Below are 21,251 nucleotides of genomic sequence, written 5' to 3'. Positions count from 1 at the left end.
TTCTATAACTTCACCCTGGTTCCAAAATGTTGGTGCAGTGTGAATGCTTCAAGATGAGCTTCGATGACGTTATGCTAAGTTTACCGCTATCCAGGTGGAACAAACCATGTTGCATTTTTATAGGCGGTGTAGGTAGTCTTTGCTTGATTCAAGCCACATTATTTTTGAACTTTCACAAATATATGTATTCTATATGATCAACTATGAGGTATTTTTTTAAATAACTTTGTGTGCCCAAACACACACTGAAAACCATTAGCAGTACATGAACATAAAACCAAATTCATATATTTACAATTATGTCGCTTGAATCAGTGAAAAAGAAAATGGGTGTGTTTGAAGTGTTACCTCCTCTCCTGTTGAGCTTGGCGTAGCCAGGAGCATATCCGTTTGAGAAGACAGACGAGCTGGTGAAGGCTGTGTGCGGCAAAGATAGGGCCAGAGCATCGTCACATTTTGCTGTGGAGACAGAAACCATACGATGACCCAGGGAGACGGAAAAGCGAATATGAAGAAGGGAATTAGGGAGAAGACAGGTGTGTGTACGAGATGAGATAAAGGGAGTATTTGCAAACAATATTGTTGCAACAATGGGAAAACACTCGGTTATAAACACTTGGCAATGTGAACCGTTCTAATTTGCATGCAAAACATGGCTGAAAATAAGGCTTGAAAATCACACATTTATCTTTCATACGCAGATACCTAACTGTTTAAGACCAAAAATAAACTCATACAATTCTACCTACCATAAAGTTATGACCACTATTACTGCACTAATATAATACGTGCGTGGTTAACGGTGTCAATCAAAACTGAGCATTGTTAATTTGATAAGGTACAAACACAAACATTCATTAGTTTATAGCTGTTACAGCATGTTTTCATAAATGTATTTTGTTATTCATATTTTCTAGTTGCTGCGTTTTTTTTTTATTAAGTACAGAATGCGACAAAATCCTCATGAGAACCAAGTACAAACATCTAATCTAGGGATATTCCTATCAAGGTGCTTGCAGCCAATTTCGATACTGATCGTTCATGAGTGAGATTGGCTGATACCAATACCAACTGTACAATTTCCAATGCATTCATGGTAAGTGTTATTGGCAGTTTAACATTATCAACACAATATTTAAACTAGTTCTTTATTCATGCCACGTGTAAACTGTTAACACTTTAATGTTAGCATGCCAACATTTGCATACTACCTTTTTTTTTTGCTAAATGTTCTTTTTTTCTCTAATTCCCCAGCCATACGCCTTAGAGCAGTGGTTCTTAACTTTGTTGGAGGTACCGAACCCCACCAGTTTCATATGCGCATTCACCGAACCCTTCTTTAGTGAAAAATAAAATGTTATTTTTTTCAAATTCAAGACAAAGTTACATGTTTTTTTTTTTACTGGTGCACAAAATGAACCGTGCATGAGCATCACCTTGTTCAAAGAACAAAACCAACACAGTGCATGAACTCACAACAAATTGCACACCTGCAAATCAGATGGAAAATTAGAGGGAACATTGTTTGGGGGTATCCATAATACGCCGATAGGGAGAAGTTTTTATTTTCACGATGAGTTGGGTGTGTCCTGATCTCCACGGCAGAGGCTACGCCGAACCCCTAGGTTTCGATCGAAGCCAGGTTAAGAACCACTGCCTTAGAGTCATATAACTTGGTATGTAATGCAAGCTAACCATAATCATGCTCACGTTAGCTTGCTAGCATGCTCACATTAGCATGCTAACTTTTTGACCTACTTTTGTAGCCCAGAGTCATATTACTTGGTATGGGACACTTGTTAACATATATAATGTTTCAAACATACAATTGGGTACAATTTGTAAATTGCTGCTTATCCAGTATTCAGTATTGTTTAAATAAAATAATTACTGTATTTTGCGGACTATAAGTCGCAGTTTTTTTCATAGTTTGGCCGGGGGTGCGACTTATACTCAGGAGCGACTTATGTGTACAGCATGTTCTATATGTTATAGTTATTTGAATGACTCTTTCCATAATATGTTACGTTAACATACCAGGCACGTTCTCAGTTGGTTATTTATGCGTCATATAACGTACACTTATTCAGCCTGTTGTTCACTATTCTTTATTTATTTTAAGTTGCCTTTCAAATGTCTATTCTTGGTGTTGGGTTTGATCAAATAAATTTCCCCCCAAAATGCGACTTATATATGTTTTTGTTTCCTTCTTTATTATGCATTTTCGGCAGGTGCGACTTATACTCTGGTGCGACTTATACTCCGAAAAATACGGTAATTTAAGATGCATTTATTAAATATGCAATCAAATCAATGTGCAGGACATTGCTTGTAAAATATATTGTTTAGTTAATTTCCTTATGCATTTGTATTAGAGATGTCAAATGACTGTTTTTAATCAGATTAATCACATTTTTGATATATTATATGAATTATGTTTAATCGCAGGTTATTACTTCCTTGCATAATTTTAATTAACTTGAAAAAATAGCCCAATATTTGGACACAAATCCAATTGTATTGTCAGAATGTCATGCGGAAACAATTTTTAAATGTCATACTTGAGTGCACGTCATTTATTTCCTCAAAACTTGGTAAAAAAATTTATATCAAGTCTCATTGTGTATATTTTGATGTGAAAAGGTCAGAGTCTCCTCACTTATCCTTGCACTACGTATGCCACTGACCGTATAACAGCATGCATCGCCTTTCAGGTAACATCCACAGTTAAAGTAACAGAGCAGGTACAGTCAAAATTAATTGTGTGATTAATCTGTGATTATACATGAAGTTTTTGTGATTAATCACATGAATTACCATGTTATTTTTGACAGCCCTAAATTATTAATTGTATCTCCAAGGCACACATATGACACAGATTAGAGGAAATGACCAATACAAAAATCAAAAAACAACATTCTAAAGAAGGGGTATACAACCACTTAATAGTGCATTACAAAAGGGAGTGTTTTATTTATTTATCTGTGTACTTTATTTAGTAATATGCTGCAAAAGTTAAAAAGAAAACAACTGAAACTTCCATTTAATGAACATACACTATATTGCCAAAAGTACTTGGCCACCAATGTTCCCTCAAATTTGTCATGTGTGTGAGCAAACGCACAAACACTCTGAGCATTCAGTGGAATACAGACGTGTACACTGTGGTCATACCAGCAGCACATTTGTCTCAAACCTGACATAACAATTTAAATGTCTTATTATTATAATCAAGTGACTGGTCAATTTCAAGAGATTATTTTCTAATATATGTGATTTGGCCCACTTAGATATTGTTTTTTTTTAATCAGCTATGCACTATAGTATTTTATGCCTGGGTGGAGGTCCTGCTTTGGAAAGATTGTGTACCCCTTTTAGAGATCACATTTAGTTCCTCTTAAAACATTCACATGTTGCATGAGATGAAGTGTTAATTAACTTTCTGTACGTAAAATAAATATTTTTATTAGCAATTATGTAGTCCTGTAACATCATTTCATGATTAATATCCAAAAAAAAACATTCTTAACAAATGGCAGTAGAATAAGCACACTGATTGAGGAGTCATAGTAAAACGACCTGAAATTTACACTTTACTTGTAGTGTTGGAGTTGTCCAACTTTGTGTGTGGCCATAAACGCACCAGTGGCTAATTGCCATAGTGTATGTGTTGGTGCAGGTGAGAGAGAGCAAGCGGCTGCTGTTGATATAACAGATGACAAAGAGTTGCTTTTGGCTTGGTTTGTACGGTAGACAACGACCAGTTTTGCTAAACAAAAGTATTTTACACATTGTTTTGGTGTGGTTATGGCCGACAAACAATTTCGCTAAATAAAGGGACCGATGGAATTCCTGTCCTCCTTTCAGTGTCTCCACAGACAATACAATAATGTAAGTGTTGACAAACATTGTTTTATCTGTTGTGGCCGCCTTCCGTCACCTGTTACTCACAGTTGCATTGCAAAATCAAACAATGCATAGATTTGCTGTGCGCAGAGGACGCGTGAGCAGTGCGCAATTGCGCAGGTGCGCACCTTTAGAGGGAACGTTGTTGGCCACCCATCCAAATGATCAGAGTCAGGTGTCCTACTCATTTGGCCTGGCCACATGGATGACAGAATCTGGTGTGGATGAACTTGACTGCCCTGCACAGAGTCCTGACCTGAACCCGATAGAACACCTTTGTGATGAATTAGAACAGAGACTGAGAGCCAGGCCTTCTCGACCAACATCAGTGTGTGACCTCACCAATGCGCTTTTGGAAGATAGGTTGAAAATTTAAATGAACACACTCCGCAACCTTGTGGATAGCTTTCCTAGAAGAGTTGAAGCTGTAATAGCTGCAAAAGGTGGACCCACGTCATATTGAACCCTGTGGGTTAGGAATGGGATGGCACTTCAAGTTCATATGTGAGTCAAGGCAGGTGGCCAAATACTTTTGGCAATATAGTGTATTTGGACAGTGACTGTCAGTTAGATAGCTCTGGTCTAGTATAACATTTTAAAGAGGTAAATCAGCCAAAAACTGTATTGTTCTTATGTCGAAACCCAAATTATTACCACGTCGCTATAAAAGAAAGCAGTAGCATGCATTTTTTTTCTGATACCAGCCTTATCATATTGATATATTGGCAGTAGTGTGTTGAATATCTTAAAGGCCTACTGAAACCCACTACTACCGACCACGCAGTCTGATAGTTTATGTATCAATGATGAAATCTTAACATTGCAACACATGCCAATACGGCCGGGTTAGCTTACTAAAGTGCAATTTTAAATTTTGCGCGAAATATCCTGCTGAAAACGTCTCGGTCTGATGACGTCAGCGCGTGACGTCACGGATTGTAGAGGACATTTTGGGACAGCATGGTGGCCAGCTATTAAGTCGTCTGTTTTCATCGCAAAATTCCACAGTATTCTGGACATCTGTGTTGGTGAATCTTTTGCAATTTATTCAATGAACAATGGAGACAGCAAAGAAAAAAGCTGTAGGTGGGAAGTGGTGTATTGCGGCCGACTGCAGCAACACAAACACAGCCGGTGTTTCATTGTTTACATTCCCGAAAGATGACAGTCAAGCTTTACCATTGGTCTGTGGAGAACTGGGACAACAGAGACTCTTACCAGGAGGACTTTGAGTTGGATACGCAGACACGGTACTGTGAGTACGCATGCAGCTGCGGCTTCCAAACATTTGATCGCTTGCCCATACGTGCGTGCCGCTATGTGCATGTCACGTACGTAACTTTGGGGACTTTGCGGAAATATATGTGCTGTGCTGAGAGGTGTTTGTTATGCGGTATTAATTTGTGGCATATTAAATAGAAGCCTGGTTGTGTTGTGGCTAATAGAGTATACATATGTCTTGTGTTTATTTACTGTTTTAGTCATTCCCAGCTGAATATCAGGTCCCACCCGCCTCTCACAGCATCTTCCCTATCTGAATCGCTTCCACTGCCCTGTAGTCCTTCACTCTCACTTTCCTCATCCACAAATCTTTCATCCTCGCTCAAATTAATGGGGAAATCGTCGCTTTCTCGGTCCGAATCGCTCTCTCTGCTGGTGGCCATGATTGTAAACAATGTGCGGATGTGAGGAGCTCCACAACCTGTGACGTCACGCTACTCGTCTGCTACTTCCGGTACAGGCAAAGCTTTTTTTATCAGTGACCAAAAGTTGCAAACTTTATCGTCGATGTTCTCTACTAAATCTTTACAGCAAAAATATGGCAAAATCGCGAAATGATCAAGTATGACACATAGAATGGACCTGCTATCCACGTTTAAATAAGAAAATCGCATTTCAGTAGGCCTTTAAAATGTGTTTTGCGACTATTCCAACTTTGACCACAACGTCATTGGCAATGTAGAATGGCACTTTCCATTATTTGCAGGAGACTGAATTGCACAATGATTAACCCCCACTCCTACTCTCACGCGAGATCCACCCAGGAATGGGGTCATATGCATCCCTTCCTTCCTGAACATGTGGAGAGAAATGTGGTCTGCCTTTTTGACATCGCTCATCATGTTGCATGCACCAATGTGTGAGAGTCCGATTTAGCAGCGAGACAATTGTTTGCATCTGTATGTGTGTGTGTGTGTGTGTCCACTCGGTTACTTGGGCATTTTACTCTGTGTCACAAGTGCACTTGCGCAGTCAAAAAAACAAAAAACAAAAAACAAAACTAAAGAGCAGTGACAGTGAATAAAGTGTTTGTGTGTGGGAAATAGTCTGCAGTGTCCTTCATGGAGAGGAAGCCATATTTTCCAAGCCTGTTTTGACAAACTGGCACCGATAAAAGTAATGAGGTCCCTGGCATGGTCATTTGGGGTTTGCAGCACATATTTTATTAAAATGATGTTTCCACTACCTTGGAGTCTATTTTAGAATTCAAACCGCTAAAGTATGAATATGTTCTCGAACCAAGGACGTTGAAACTATGATACAAATATCATAGAGTGTTGTTGCCTGAAGCAGAGAACAGTAGAGTCGAGGTAACCTTGTTTCCTACTCAGCCTTGTTTACATATTGCCTTGTAGTCTTTGTCTTGTTTTAAGTCTTCACTGCCGTGTTTGTTAAGCTAAATATTTGGAAAAGACACATTTGTTGACAAAAAGAAAACACCCACTCGTGAATGGAATTAACCCACTCACTTCACGAACACTTCAAAAACCATTACTTTGCTATTTTGCTGTTAGTTCAAGTAGTTTTTTTTGTCTCTTGTCTCCTTATGTCCCCTTTTAAGGAAGCAAAACCAATCATGGTGATATTATTGTACTGTATTTGATCCCCGTATGTCCCCTCTTAAACCAAGATAAACCAATCGCAAGCAAGTGATGTTATTGATTATTGTATTGCATTTCCCTCCCACTCCTCACACCCCACCAAGGACTGTTTTCACTGCTGGACTCCAGAAAGAGGTTCCACAGCAGAACCTTCAGGTTCTGTAACAGCTTCTTCCCTCAGGCCATAAGACTCTTGAACGCATCATAATAATCCCCTCAATTCCCCTCAAAAATGGATTAACTCGCTGGAATATAAAGACAATATAACATGCATCCATAAATGCGGATGTATGTGCAAAAGTGCAATATATTTATCTGTACAGTAATCTATTTATTTATATCTGCACCGTATTGCTATTTTACCCTGCACTACAACGAGCTAATGCAACAATATTCCGTTCTTATCTGTACTGTAAAGTTCAAATTTGAATGACAATAAAAGGAAGTCTAAGTCTATTTTCTCTTTTGTTCTGTACTGCTGCAATAATGACATTTAGTTGTTTTTTTTTAAATGTTGAATGTATGATTTAATGTACTGTATATAGTTAACATATTCTAATTATGTGTCTGTTCAACTTGAATGTCACAAAATTCCATTAGAAAAAAAGAAGTTTTTTTTCAACACAAATGTGCAGATTAATATGATTTATTACGTGTTAGTAGGGATCAGAGGTGGGTAGTAACGCGCTACATTTACTCCGTTACATCTACTTGAGTAACTTTTGGGATAAATTGTACTTCTAAGAGTAGTTTTAATGCAACATACTTTTACTTTTACTTGAGTATATTTATAGAGAAGAAACGCTACTTTTACTCCGCTACTTTTATCTACATTCAGCTCGCTACTCGCTACTAATTTTTATCGATCTGTTAATGCACGCTTTGTTTGTTTTGGTCTGTCAGACAGACCTTCATAGTGCCTGCGTTTCAACAAATACAGTCACTGGTGACGTTCACTCCGTTCCACCAATCAGATGCAGTCACTGGTGACGTTGGACCAATCAAACAGAGCCAGGCGGTCACATGACCTGACTTAAACAAGTTGAAAAACTTATTGGGGTGTTACCATTTAGTGGTCAATTGTACGGAATATGTACTGTACTGTGCAATCTACTAATACAAGCTCCATCGCGCCTGCGCTTTCAAATTAAGAGTCTCCGAAAGCCTGCGCAAACAAGCTAGCAAGCTACGGAGTTTGCCGCCAATGTATTTCTTGTAAAGTGTATAAAAACGAATATGGAAGCTGGACATATAAGATGCCAAAAACCAACCACTTTCATGTGGTATTAGACAGAAAGGAGGAACTTTTTTTCTCCTCCATTTGAAAACGTGGACGCTATCATCACTACTGTCTGATTACAATCAATGCAAGTCATCAGAATCAGGTAATACACCAACTTATATTCTTGTCTTCATGAAAGAAAGGAATCTATATGTGTTAAACATGCATGTATATTCATCAAAACACTATTAACATGAAAACAAAAACGGCAAAAAAATTAAATATAAATTATATACTGTATATATCAATGTATGTATATATATATATATATATATATATATATATATATATATATATATATATATATATATATATGTGTGTGTGTGTATATATATATATATATATATATATATATGATATGTGTGTGTATGTTACTCATCAGTTACTCAGTACTTGAGTAGTTTTTTTACAACATACTTTTTACTTTTACTCAAGTAAATATTTGGGTGACTACTCCTTACTTTTACTTGAGTAATAAATCTCTAAAGTAACAGTACTCTTACTTGAGTACAATTTCTGGCTACTCTACCCACCTCTGGTAGGGATGTACTTTATATCAATAGGATTTAATCAATACTGATACCAATGTTGATATTCCTTATTGATACCGGTATTTTTCGGTACCCTTATCAGTTATATGTAATTAGTGTAAATAAAGATGTGAAAAACTAAATTTTTTATTAACATTTTTTATCAGCACAAGAGTTTGTACTCTACTATCATAATGGCACATATCACAGCAAGGAAGTATTTTGTCAGGAAATAATGTTTACATTATGTATGACATTAATGTGCACAGCACAGACCATTTACATGATATATTATGGAAAATATATAACATACCGTATTTTACCATAGGGCGCACCGGATTACTGCCGATGAATGGTCTATTGTTGATCTTTTTTTAATATGTAAGGCGCACCGGATAATAGGGCGCATTAAAGAAGTCATATTATTATTATTTTAATATAAATTGAAAACACTTCCTTGTGGTCTACATAACATGTAATGGTGGTTCTTTGGTCAAAATGTTGCATAGATTATGTTTTACAGATCATCTTCAAGCCGCTTTCTGACAGTCGCTTCCGGATGCGTCGTTTTGTGGGCGGTCTTATTTACGTGGCTCACCTTCGGCAGCGTCTTCTCCTTTGTTGTAGCGGTGTAGCGTGCAAGGACGGGAGTGGAAGAAGTGTCAAAAGATGGAGCTGACTGTTTTAATGACATTCAGACTTTACTCTTTACTTTAATCAATAACGGAGCAGCATCTCCTCATCCGGAAACAACAACACCGGAAATGTGTCCCGTGAAAAAATGTCCGCCCGGAACTCTAATAACTAAAGTTCCACTACATCAGTATGTTTTAGCACTTTCATGGCGAGTTTACTGACATATATAAGTAAGAACTTTACACTACTTTATATTAGAAATGGCGACAGCGGAGGATGAATGTCCCATAACAAGAACATGGAGGAAAAGAAGAAGCTAATCGACTACGGTGTCGGCACGGACTACAAAGGTGGACCTGCGCAATTTTTCAGGTTTATGCAGATCCCAAATACAAATCAGCAGGTACTAACAGGTACGAAAAGTTGCTTTTGCATAATATTGTGAAACAAAACGCCAGATAATATGTCTTACCTTATTCACACACCAAAATAATACTCGTATGTTGAAGCACATCAAACGGTGCAGCCTACACTTGTCTCTTATGTTTGACTGCCATCTACTGGTCACACTTATCATTACACCATATCCATCCATCCATTTTCAAATAAAATTGCTCCGAGGTGGGTAAGCTCAACCAAACGTATTCCTTACATTAGGCGCACCGGGTTATAAGGAGCACTGTTGAGTTTTGAGGGGGAAAAAATGATTTTAAGTGCGCCTTATAGTCCAGAAAATACGGTAAATCAAAACAATCAATTAGCCCGTTAGGTGGGAGTGGATATGAGCAAGGTGTGTTTTGATTCCACGCAAGCGCAGGGCGATGGAGTGACGTGAGACGGCGACTAGAGACCCAATCTGTGGATGCTATCTTGCTTCATAGAAACTTTATGAATCCACATTTCTGAGTGGATTAATATTGGCCAGATGATTACTGGTTTGCTAAAAAGACAGTTGATGAAGTGTGCTAGCGGCGGTCGTGACTAAAATGTGTCACTTCAAACTGACAATAACTCTTATTAGCATGTGCGACTTTGACAGATTTTTGGAGGATTAAATATTGTTTTATTACAAACTTTTGTGTGGTGTTGCTTCCTTATTTGTGATTATTCCAAGCTGGTCTCGATATCCTTTGTCCAGAATCCTACTGGTCTTCCTGGACCGACCCAATTAGGAACCGGTACAAAAAAATACAGGCACCCGGCACACAACCCTATTTGTTATTCAAACATTAACATCAGAAACACACGCATAACGAAATTATGCTACATTTCCAGTTCCAACACTATAAGGCAAATACAACAGGTTTGAAAATTAGTTTTAAAAGATTTTAAAGTCTATGTATAAAATAATGAAAAAGACCAACTACACTCACAAACATACTATAAAAGAGTAACATAAATATTAGAAATACAACTATTATAATGCACATATAAGTTCAATATTGCACTTTTAGTAAAGCAAATAGAACTAGATGTTTCAATCCTTTTGGTAAGTAGGAATAAACTTGACAGTAGCAGTCAGTGTGGAGTGGTGAAAGGGAGGGTAAGTATGTCATTGGGGTCATCTTGTGGGCACCCTGCTTCATCAACGTTTCGTTGATTGAAGCCCACAACGTCTCCAGAGGGCTCAACAGTGTACCCAGCGTCCCAGGTACACCCTCCTCCATGCCATACCCTCCATATCCCATTGGACTCTGCATGGCAGGAACGTCCTTTTCCCTGAGTCAGGCCTAAGCCTGACCGCATACCATTGTCTCTATCTTATTGCCCAGATGGGGTCTTTATGCTTAATCCAGGGCCAATTGCTGCTTTTTTCAGTAGCACTTGACATGGACTTGATAGCCTGTTGGAGGGAGCGACCCTTCACCCCCATTTTTCTCAACAGACTGGTGGTAGATGTGGCAACAAATCCCCTGCATCCCATCTCTACTGGGAAAATGCTGGTGTGCCAGTCGTTCTGGGATGCTTCAGCTGCCAGGTCAGAATTTTTTTTCTTTTCTTTCGTAAGCCTCTTCAACCCCTTCTTCCCATACTGTCAGCTTCACAACATAAGCCAGCTTTGCTGTTGGAGACCACAAGACCATGTCTGGCCACAGTGTTGTAGCCATTATTTCTGGGGGAAAACAAGCTTTTTATCAAGGTCCACTTCCAATTTCCAATCTTGAGCCGACTGCAGGATGCTTGCATCATTTGGTGTTGTTTGATGCTTTTGATGTTGGCCAGCTGGTACAAAATGTGTGAAGTGGACCTTTCCTGCTGGTGTTTGTGGGATATTGTTTGTGGTGGTTCACTTCTGTTCCAGTGTTGATGCAAGCTGGTAGCAGGTCGTACGTGGCTCTGATGACAAAACTCAGCCATACTCCATGTGCCAGATGTCATGCCAGTTGAGCTTTTTCTTCTCCAGGCTTTCCCAGTTGATCCATCTCCCCTGCTTGGCCATTGAGACGGCTTTAGCATGTCGCTCTCCCTCCTCCCGTCTCCTGACTTCCTCTACTACTAGCCGTCTATTCTGCTCTGATGCTGCTTTGTGCCATAGGGGAGCTTTTGGGATGAGTCCGAGTCCTGCTCTCCCATGCTGTACTTGCCCAACCACATCTCTGAATTGAAGAGCAGACTTTGCACTCTGAACAGCTTCTGATGGAATCCACTTCCTTCCAGCTGCTACTCGGGGGGCCGCTGTTCGAATGACTGCATCCTCAGTTTCAGTTAGCGTCATGACCAGCCTTGCTTTGGTGCATTTGAACTCTTCCACCAGACTTGAGATTGGTAATTCCAATTTGCCATGCCTATATAGTCCGATGGAACTGAAGCATCTTGGAATTCCAAGCCACTGTTTCAGCTGTGTGCTTATCACACGTTCCAATTTTCCAACCTGGAGATGGGGATTTCATACACAGTTAAAGGCCACAAGAGTCTTGGGAGTATGCCAAATTAAAAACACCACAACTTGAGTTTTCCTGTCAACAAGGTTGTATTGATGTGATCCATGAAAGTGATGGTGTCCTTTGTTCGTTGCTCAAACTGCTCGGTGTCTTTGAGCCTTGCGTCGTACCATCTTCCCAAGCTCTTTACTGGCATTTCTGAAACAGTTGGTACTGGTGTTCCGCTGACATGATATATCTGGTCTGTGACTTGGCCTTTCACAATGGAGATACTTCTGCACTTGCTGGGCTTTAACTTCATCCGTGCCCATGTTATATTTGAATTAAGTTTCTCCAGCAGTCTCTTGGTGCAGGGGACAGTTGTTGTGAGTGTAAACTCGAATTGGTGGTAATCTCTGACCTCACTGTAGTCGTTCTCCTCCAACCACCCATTTCGAGGCTCTAATAATCATCTCCATTGCCATCATAAAGGCCAACGGGGAGACGGTGCACCCAGCCATGATGCCTATGTTGTGAGGCAAAACTGCAAATCCTGGAAATAGTGTTTTACAAGATTTGTGATTTTAGTTGGCACTTGCAAGAATTCAAAGGCAGTCCACAGTAATGAATGAGGGACTGATCCATAGGCGTCGGCCAGATCAAGGAACAAGACATGAAGATATTTTCCTTCTTTATTCGCAGTCTGGATTTGATGCCATATGATGCTGTTATGTTCGAGGCATCCAGAGAAGCCTGCTATGCCAGCCTTTTGGATCGATGTATCAATGAAGTGGTTTTGCTTCAGATACTTTGTTAGTCGCTGTGCCAATACGCTGAAGAAAATCTTGCCTTCGATGTTCAGAGGGTTTATTTGGCAAAACTGTTCGATGGTGGTCGAGTTCTTTTCTTTTGGGATTAACACTCCTCCCGCTCTTCGCCAGGCTTTCGGGATGATCTGCTTGTCCCACACCACTCATGTTTTTCCACAGGAATTTCAGAATTTTTGGAGCATTCTTGTAGACACTATACGGAACACCGTTAGGGCCTGGTGCAGATCCCAATCTTGCCTTTTTCACTGCCTGCTTCACCTCGCTCAGCTCGGGAGGGCTGACATCAACCTGATGTTGTGGGGGTGATATTGGAAGGATGTCAGTGGGGACAATGATCGGTTCATGTTTTTTCTCATCAGTATAGATGGTTCTCAGATATTCTTCAACCTGGTCTTTTGATGTTTTCAGGGATCCGCTCTTCCCTTTTGTGAAAATCCCTTTCACAAATTTAAAGGGGTCTTTGTAGAAGTAGGTTCTGGCTTTATCTTTCTTCTTCCGAAGCATAGGTTATTGCTGTTAAATTTTTTTGCTGACGTTGTTTGTCTGGACCCCAGCATGCAGAGACGAGAGACGACACGCATGTAAAATAATATCTTAATTATGGAAATTAAGGTAGCACCAGCATGAATAAAGCAGAGGTTCATGTGTGAATTAAAAACTAAACTAACAAAGAATCCAACAGGAATCAGGCAGACACAAAAAACTTACAAGCTTAGAGCAGCAAGAGGAAAACGGAACAACCTACGCTGCTGTAGCCTACAGCATGACGTACACAAGTACAATGAACCAGCACCGTCTGAACAACAGCGTTGGCTTAAAAAGTCACCTAAACAGGTGTGTCTCCTGATTGCCAATCACGAGACATACCTGTTCCTGGTGAAAGAAACAGCGCTCAAACAAAGGTAAAGTGGTGACAAACAGGAGGTGGAACAAGACATAGGACCGCTGGACATGAACTAAATACCAAAACAGAGAAAAACAAACACAAGTCCAATGTGTTTATTTTCGTGATTTTATGGAGTCAAGGAACCTTGCAATTTTACATGACAGTTATTGGTATGTTTCTCTTTTGGGCACTGTTTAAGCACAGTCACCGTTTTAAAAGTACAGCTTTGGTACTGGTTAAAATGTCAAAAAAAAAAACATCCCTATTAGCAGACAATGTTGTTTATTGTAATTGATTTGTGTTTTCTACCTTCTCTTCATTAATACTCTCCTAAATGAAGCTAAACCACAGAAACAAGATCATATGCTTCAAACTGGAGGAGCAACAACCTTTTAAAAACTGCTAGATAGGTTGCTGCTATGGCAACACTTGTATCAGTAAAGTATATTGCTGTACCTTCACATATCTTTTTTTTTTTTTGATATCTGTTTTTTTCTCCATACAAAAATTGGAAATTTTTTTGTATGATCTCATTCACACCTGGTCGGTAATATGTAATAATAATAAGACAGGGCAAATGTACAACACACAATTTGTACATGCTTTATGCTTTAGTAAGCTTATTTCACTGAGGTGTCCCATTCTATACGTCTGTCTCCAAACGCACGCTGCTTGAGGCAAAAGAAAGAAAAATGTATGTACATTTGTTTCTGATGCTGGCATATCTTAATAAACCAGATATTGGCAGTACTGCCCCGGGTACTTTGAAAAATTAATCAGATTACTAATTAAAAAGCAACTTGGTTACTTTACTGATTACTCAAGTTACTTTGTTTTATTCCCTTGTACAACGAAACCAAAATTTAAATAAATGCTGTATTTCGAGTTAGAAAATGTCCATCTCCCTCCTCCCTCCATTGTTGTGTATGTTTGTGTCGCTTGCTGTTGAGAATGTATTATATGGGATTTTTAAACTCGGGGGACTAAACTGTCAGCAAACAAATTTCAACTCAATGGGTTGTTTTTCCAGTCCAAGCATTAACTTTAAGCTCAACATAACCAATTTGAAGCAAATAGGACAATTCTAACCACAGACACTTATATGGGCAAATGCCAAAAACAAGCCAAGACAGTCCAAGAGCAGCAGATGTCTTGACTAAATTCATGAAACAAAAGACTAATGCCACTGTTTAAAACTCAGTGAACAAGCAACATTGATACCAACATCATCCATGCAGACATTGTGCAGGGAGACAAAAATGATGTGGCGGCCAAAACCTGCGGTCACTTGTTGGTTTTGCAGCGACAAACAATGTTATCATCAGCTAACAACAAGTTTAAAATACCATCTTAAAGCGAAATACATACTCGAGGATGGCGCCGATAGCATGAATGCTTGCGACATCGGCAACAAAGAGAGGAGAACACTACGCTGGCGGTTTACCTCCGTCAATGTTGTCAACAAAAGTATCGCAGTTAAGTTAAAAATATGCCTTTGCTCAAAGGACAGCCGCGCATGTAAAACACTTAACATCTGTAAAGACCAAGTTATGCAAGACGATGTCATTCATATCACCACAGCTGATCCGTCGTACAATACCTTGGAGGGGCATGATTACAGAAAGGATACATCCACTGTACGACACAAACAAAAGCATCAAATTGCAACTATTGTCTTAACGTTAATGTAATTTCCTTACTGGATAACATTGGACATCTGTAAGTAATCACAAGGAGCTTAGGTCGCATTGTACCAAAAAACAAGAGATCAGCAATGTCATCTGAAGAGGTAAACAGGCTTGTTTAAACTGTTTAAACTAAAGAAAATATAAAATGCAGATGTAAATGGTGCACTAAGTTAAGTTGTTTGAGTGTGTTTACTACATTATCGATTAGTAACTGTAGCTTGTTTGCAATTATATTGCAAAGACTGACAACATGTGCACTTATTTTGTTACAATACTTGCTGTTACCAAGTCTTGACCAAATCAATGACTTGAAGGTCAGTAAAACATTTAAGAACATTTCCTGTATGATTTGACTATCAAACTGCATTTGTATCCAAACATTGTGGTATTTTATGAAGCCCATTTTATTCATGCAAGCAAATAATAACCAGTGAATAATCACAGTTCTAGAGTGTGATTAATCTGTTTAAAACAAATATCACTTGACAACCCTAATGTATATATATATATATATATATATATATATATATATATATATATATATATATATATATATATATATATATACTAGGGCTGCAACAACTAATCGATTAAAATCGATTATAAAAATAGTTGCCGATTAATTTAGTCATCGATTCGTTGGATCTATGCTTATGCATGCGTGGAGGCTATTTTTTTTTATAAACCTTTATTTATAAACTGCAACATGTACAAACAGCTGAGAAACAATAATCAAAATAAGTATGGTGCCAGTATGCTCTTTGTTTTCAATAAAATACTGGAAAGGATAGAAATGTAGTTTGTCTCTTTTATCCGATTATTAATCGATTAATCGAAGTAATAATCGACAGGTTAATCGATTATCAAATTAATCGTTAGTTGCAGCCCTAATATATACACACATACACAGTACAGGCCAAAAGTTTGGACACACCTTCTCATTCAATGGTGTTCTTTATTTTCATGATTATTTACATTGCAGATTGTCACTGAAGGCATCACAACTATGAATGAAAACATGTGGAGTTATGTACTTAAGAAAAAAGGTGGAATAACTGAAAACCTGTTTTATATTCTAGTTTCTTCAAAATAGCCACCCTTGGCTCAGATTACTGCTTTGCACACTCTTGGCATTCTCTGAATGAACTTCAAGCACACCTGTGAAGTGAAAACCATTTCAGGTGACTACCTCTTGAAGCTCATTGAGAGAATGCCAAGAGTGTGCGAAAAAGTAATCAGAGCAAAGGGTGGCTATTTTGAAGAAACTAGAATATAAAGCATGTTTTCAGTTATTTCACCTTTTTTGTTAAGTTCATAACTCCACACGTGTTCATTCATAGTTGTGATGCCTTCAGTGACAATCTACAATGTAAATAATCATGAAAATAAAGAAAACACATTGAATGAGAAGGTGTGTCCAAACTTTTGGCCTGTACTATATATATATATATATATATATATATATATATATATATATATATATATATACATACATACATATATATATATATATATATATATATATATATATATACATATATACATATATATATATATATATATATATATATATATATATATATATATATATATATATATATATATATACATATATATACATATATATATATACATATATATATATATATACATATATATACACATTATATATATATTACATATATATATATATATATATATACACATATATATATATATATATATTACACATATATGTATATATATATATATATATATATATATATATATATATACATATATACACATATATATATACATATATATATATATACATATATATATACACATATATATATACATACATATATATATATATATATATATATATATATATATATATATATATATATATATATATATAAATATATATATATATATATATATATATATATATATATATATATATATATATATATATATATATATATATATATATATATATATATATGAAGCAGTCTAAAAGCAGCTAGTGGAGCGAGAAAGCATCGAGAGTTAATGGACAGAAAGTGGATTTTAAATGGATAGAAGGGTGAGTGCGGAGAAACATTAATGCAAAAAAAGCTTGTGAAAATAGTAGCCTATTTACTCTCGGCCATTACCACCTTTTGAAGTTTGTGTCAAACACTTCTAGTTGGGATAATACTTGTTCTGTTTCGTGCTTGCAGGCTAAACCATTAAAGGCTGCTCCACATTTACTGATCAGAAAATCAATATAAATGATGGACAGTTTAACAAGGTGCACCATTACTTTGTCAATTCTGTCTTATTTCAGCAAGAAATTGCCATTCCAAGGACTTTGTAAACACGTGGGCAGTGCGGTGATTTGAGTTGTCCATCTTGTTTTTGTACTATAAAACATAATACGCAATACTACTGATGCATTCGTACAGGTGAGTGTTCAACGACGGCTCCTTGATATTTGCCCGAGTCTCAAGTGCAAAGAAGGACTGTGTATGTTTGGGCGCTCTGGGCCAAGCAAATGGTGACAATATCCAAGCGCAAATGCCAGCCTTTCCCCCCTGAGAACGGCCGACAGTTTTGTGCACAATAAACGAAAGGAAACCCTAATAGAAGGAGATGGAAAGGAGAAAGAGATTGAAGGCATAGGGAAACAGCCTTCTTATTGACAGAGACAGGTAAATAACTCGGATGTGGGGAAATAGCAAGCAAGGAATGTGTCGAATTTGGCTGCTGTTTAAACACTACATTGCTAGTAGACTCAAATTGGTTTGGTGCATTAACTAAATTGAGGCTACATTTTTGCTTAAGGTGTCACATTAAAGTCGTCCCTCGTTTATCCCGGCCTATGTGTTCCAGGCTTGAAAGTGGTAAACACATTTTTGCAAAGTTGGATCATTTTTGATAAATTGCTTATTTTTATTACTAATTACGGTCAACTAAATATATATTTTTAAAGATAATTAGCACCCTTTCAACATTAAATAACAGCCATAAAGTCACATTTACAATTGTTTCACCCAATATAGTAGCCTTGAGTATATAATCTACTGTAGATTACAGTTCTCACCAGAAGAAGAATCCTCAAATCGTCATTACTTTGGCCGTCACCCGGCTACTACAACACGGCCACGATGTAGAAATATTTTGTCACATTCTGAATAATTATTTTAAATTAGAACTGGGCTTCGAGTTTAATTTGTTCTGTACAAAGATGGTCAATTTGACAGTCGTAGCTACAACCATTAGCTGTAACGTTAGCATCATATCGTGTGACTGCGTTGTCGTTCCAAATCATTCACGCTATAGCTGTATTATTGATGTCGAAAATGAAGTGAATCAAAAGAGTTCATCTCCATTTCACATTGCCCGGACAGCTGCTAAAAGCTGACAGCATTTTTGTTAGCATTAACGGCGCTCCGAGTCCCATTGAGTCTGGAACGTCTCGCGTCTTGCCTTTTAGCTATTGCTCTCGTCAAAGGTTCACCAATGTGGAAATGTGTTTATGGTGAGGTAAGAGTCGAAAATGAAGTTGTTCTGCCAAAAATTGGTGAATTGACTGTAGCGGTGAAGACACAGTAGCACCAAAACTAGGAGCCTGTTAGGGTTCCAGAAATGGAAGTCCTACTTTGACTAATAGACACTAAAAACAAGATAAATATTGCGCAATTTCTATGCAGATGATGCGGTCATATATTGTTCACCCCCCTCTGCAGTGCAAACCCTTGAACTCTTGCAGTCTGCTTTTGATGTTGTTCAGTCCCAGCTGACCCAATTTAGGCTAGTGCTAAATGCACTATCTAAGGTGGTATTATTCTCAAATGGCAAATGGCTGCCATTGAACATCCCTAAAATATTGACTACTCATGGGGTCGAGCTTGAGTTGGTCACAACATATAAGTACCGTATTTTTCGGACTATAAGTCGCAGTTTTTATCATAGTTTGGCCAGGCTCCAGTGCGACTTATATATGTTTTTTTCTTTCTTTATTATGCATTTTCGGCAGGTGCAACTTATACTCCGGTGCGACTTATACTCCGAAAAATACGGTACTTAGGAATTATTATTGATGAGAGATTGTCTTTTAAAGCACACATAGAAAACCTTGTCTCTAGGTTTAAAATTAAATTGGGTTTCTTTTTCAGAAATAAGTCTTGTTTTTCCCTAAAAGTTAGGAAACATCTGATCTCATCCACCTTTATTCTTTTAATTGATTACGGAGACTTGCTTTTTATGAATGCACCTGGCACTTACTTGAAAAAACTAGACACTGTATATCACTGCGCCTTACGTTTTAATACTGGTTGTGGAAATCTTGTCCACCACTGCACTTTGTATGCAAAGGCAAACTGTCCATCTTTAACTGCCCGAAGCCTTTCTCGATGGATAGTTTTTATATATAAATGTTTTCTTGGACTTGTCTCCACCTATCTGTGTTCCTTTGTGTGTAGAGACTCCAGTCATTACAGCCTACGCTCACAGGATGTCCTCCACATGTTGGTTCCTAGAGCCAACACAGAACTTGGTAAAAAAAAAAAAGCCTTCAGTTATGCTGCTCCCTGGTCATGGAATGCCATCCAGAAAGATCTGAGGCTGCCAGAATTGATCACTTTGGGGGAGTTTAAGTCCATTTTAAAAGATCGAGAAACCAGTTCTCTTGGCAATGTACTTGCTTCTAAATAGAACTATTACTTAATCGTTTTAAATTATTTTTGATCTGTTGTGGTATGACTGCTGTTGTTCTGTTGTATTGTCTTGTTGTAATTATTATTGTAACTTTGTTTGTGCCGCCCTCTTTGTCAGGTCGCTCTTGAAAAAGAGATTTTAATCTCAATGAGTCTTTACCTGGTTAAATAAAGGACATTGCATTGAATTGACAGTACATATCAGACATAAATAAGACTAAATTTAACAATTTAGAGCAGAAATATATAGGATATGTTTTATTTATTTTATTTTATTTTTCTTCAAATCTGTGACATAGTGAGGGTAATCGGTTGATTCATTTGTCGATTAAACCAGTGATTGGATAAAACACAATTATAGCCTCTCCGCATAATTTAGGGAAAATAGATGAAATACGCAAATATTGTTCTGCTTGCCATAAAGGTCTTTTTTTTCTTCTAATAAATAATAAATGTACTTATTCAAAATTGCACTTTTAACATGTTTGCATAATGTATGCGATAATTTTTTTTAATCAGATTAATCACACTCTAAACCTGTGATTAATCATGATTAATCACGGGTTATTATTTGCTTGCATCAATCAAATCTGCTAAAGAAAATACCCCAATATTTGGGTACAAATGCAATGTACAAACCCCGTTTCCATATGAGTTGGTAAATTGTGTTAGATTTAAATTTAAACGGAATACAATGATTTGCAAATCATTTTCAACCCATATTCAGTTGAATATGCTACAAAGACAACATATTTGATGTTCAAACTGATTTTTTGCAAATAATCATTAACTTTAGAATTTGATGCCAGCAACACGTGACAAAGAAGTTGGGAAAGGTGGCAATAAGTACTGATACAGTTGAGGAATGCTCATCAAACACTTATTTGGAACATCCCACAGGTGAACAGGCAAATTGGGAACAGGTGGGTGCCATGATTGGGTATAAAAGTAGATTCCATGAAATGCTCAGTCATTCACAAACAAGGATGGGGCGAGGGTCACCACTTTGTCAACAAATACGTGAGCAAATTGTTTAACAGTTTAAGAAAAACCTTTCTCAACCAG

At 37.6% G+C, this 21,251-nt stretch overlaps 1 protein-coding gene across 2 annotated transcripts in view; it reads right to left on the bottom strand.

Annotated features, from left to right (window-relative positions):
- cntnap2a (contactin associated protein 2a) overlaps positions 1 to 21,251 on the bottom strand; it is a 766,983-nt gene that overhangs the window by 510,839 nt on the left and 234,893 nt on the right. For both annotated transcript variants that reach the window (XM_061965507.1, XM_061965508.1), the window contains exon 2: positions 349 to 459. In XM_061965507.1, the coding sequence (XP_061821491.1) occupies positions 349 to 459 (111 nt within the window). The remainder of the gene's footprint in view (positions 1 to 348; positions 460 to 21,251) is intronic.

This window comes from Nerophis lumbriciformis, linkage group LG07 (assembly GCF_033978685.3).
Source record: "Nerophis lumbriciformis linkage group LG07, RoL_Nlum_v2.1, whole genome shotgun sequence".
Taxonomy (NCBI): Eukaryota; Metazoa; Chordata; class Actinopteri; order Syngnathiformes; family Syngnathidae; genus Nerophis; species Nerophis lumbriciformis.
Note: the sequence above shows the minus strand (reverse complement) of the source record. Positions and strands in the feature narration are given on the sequence as shown.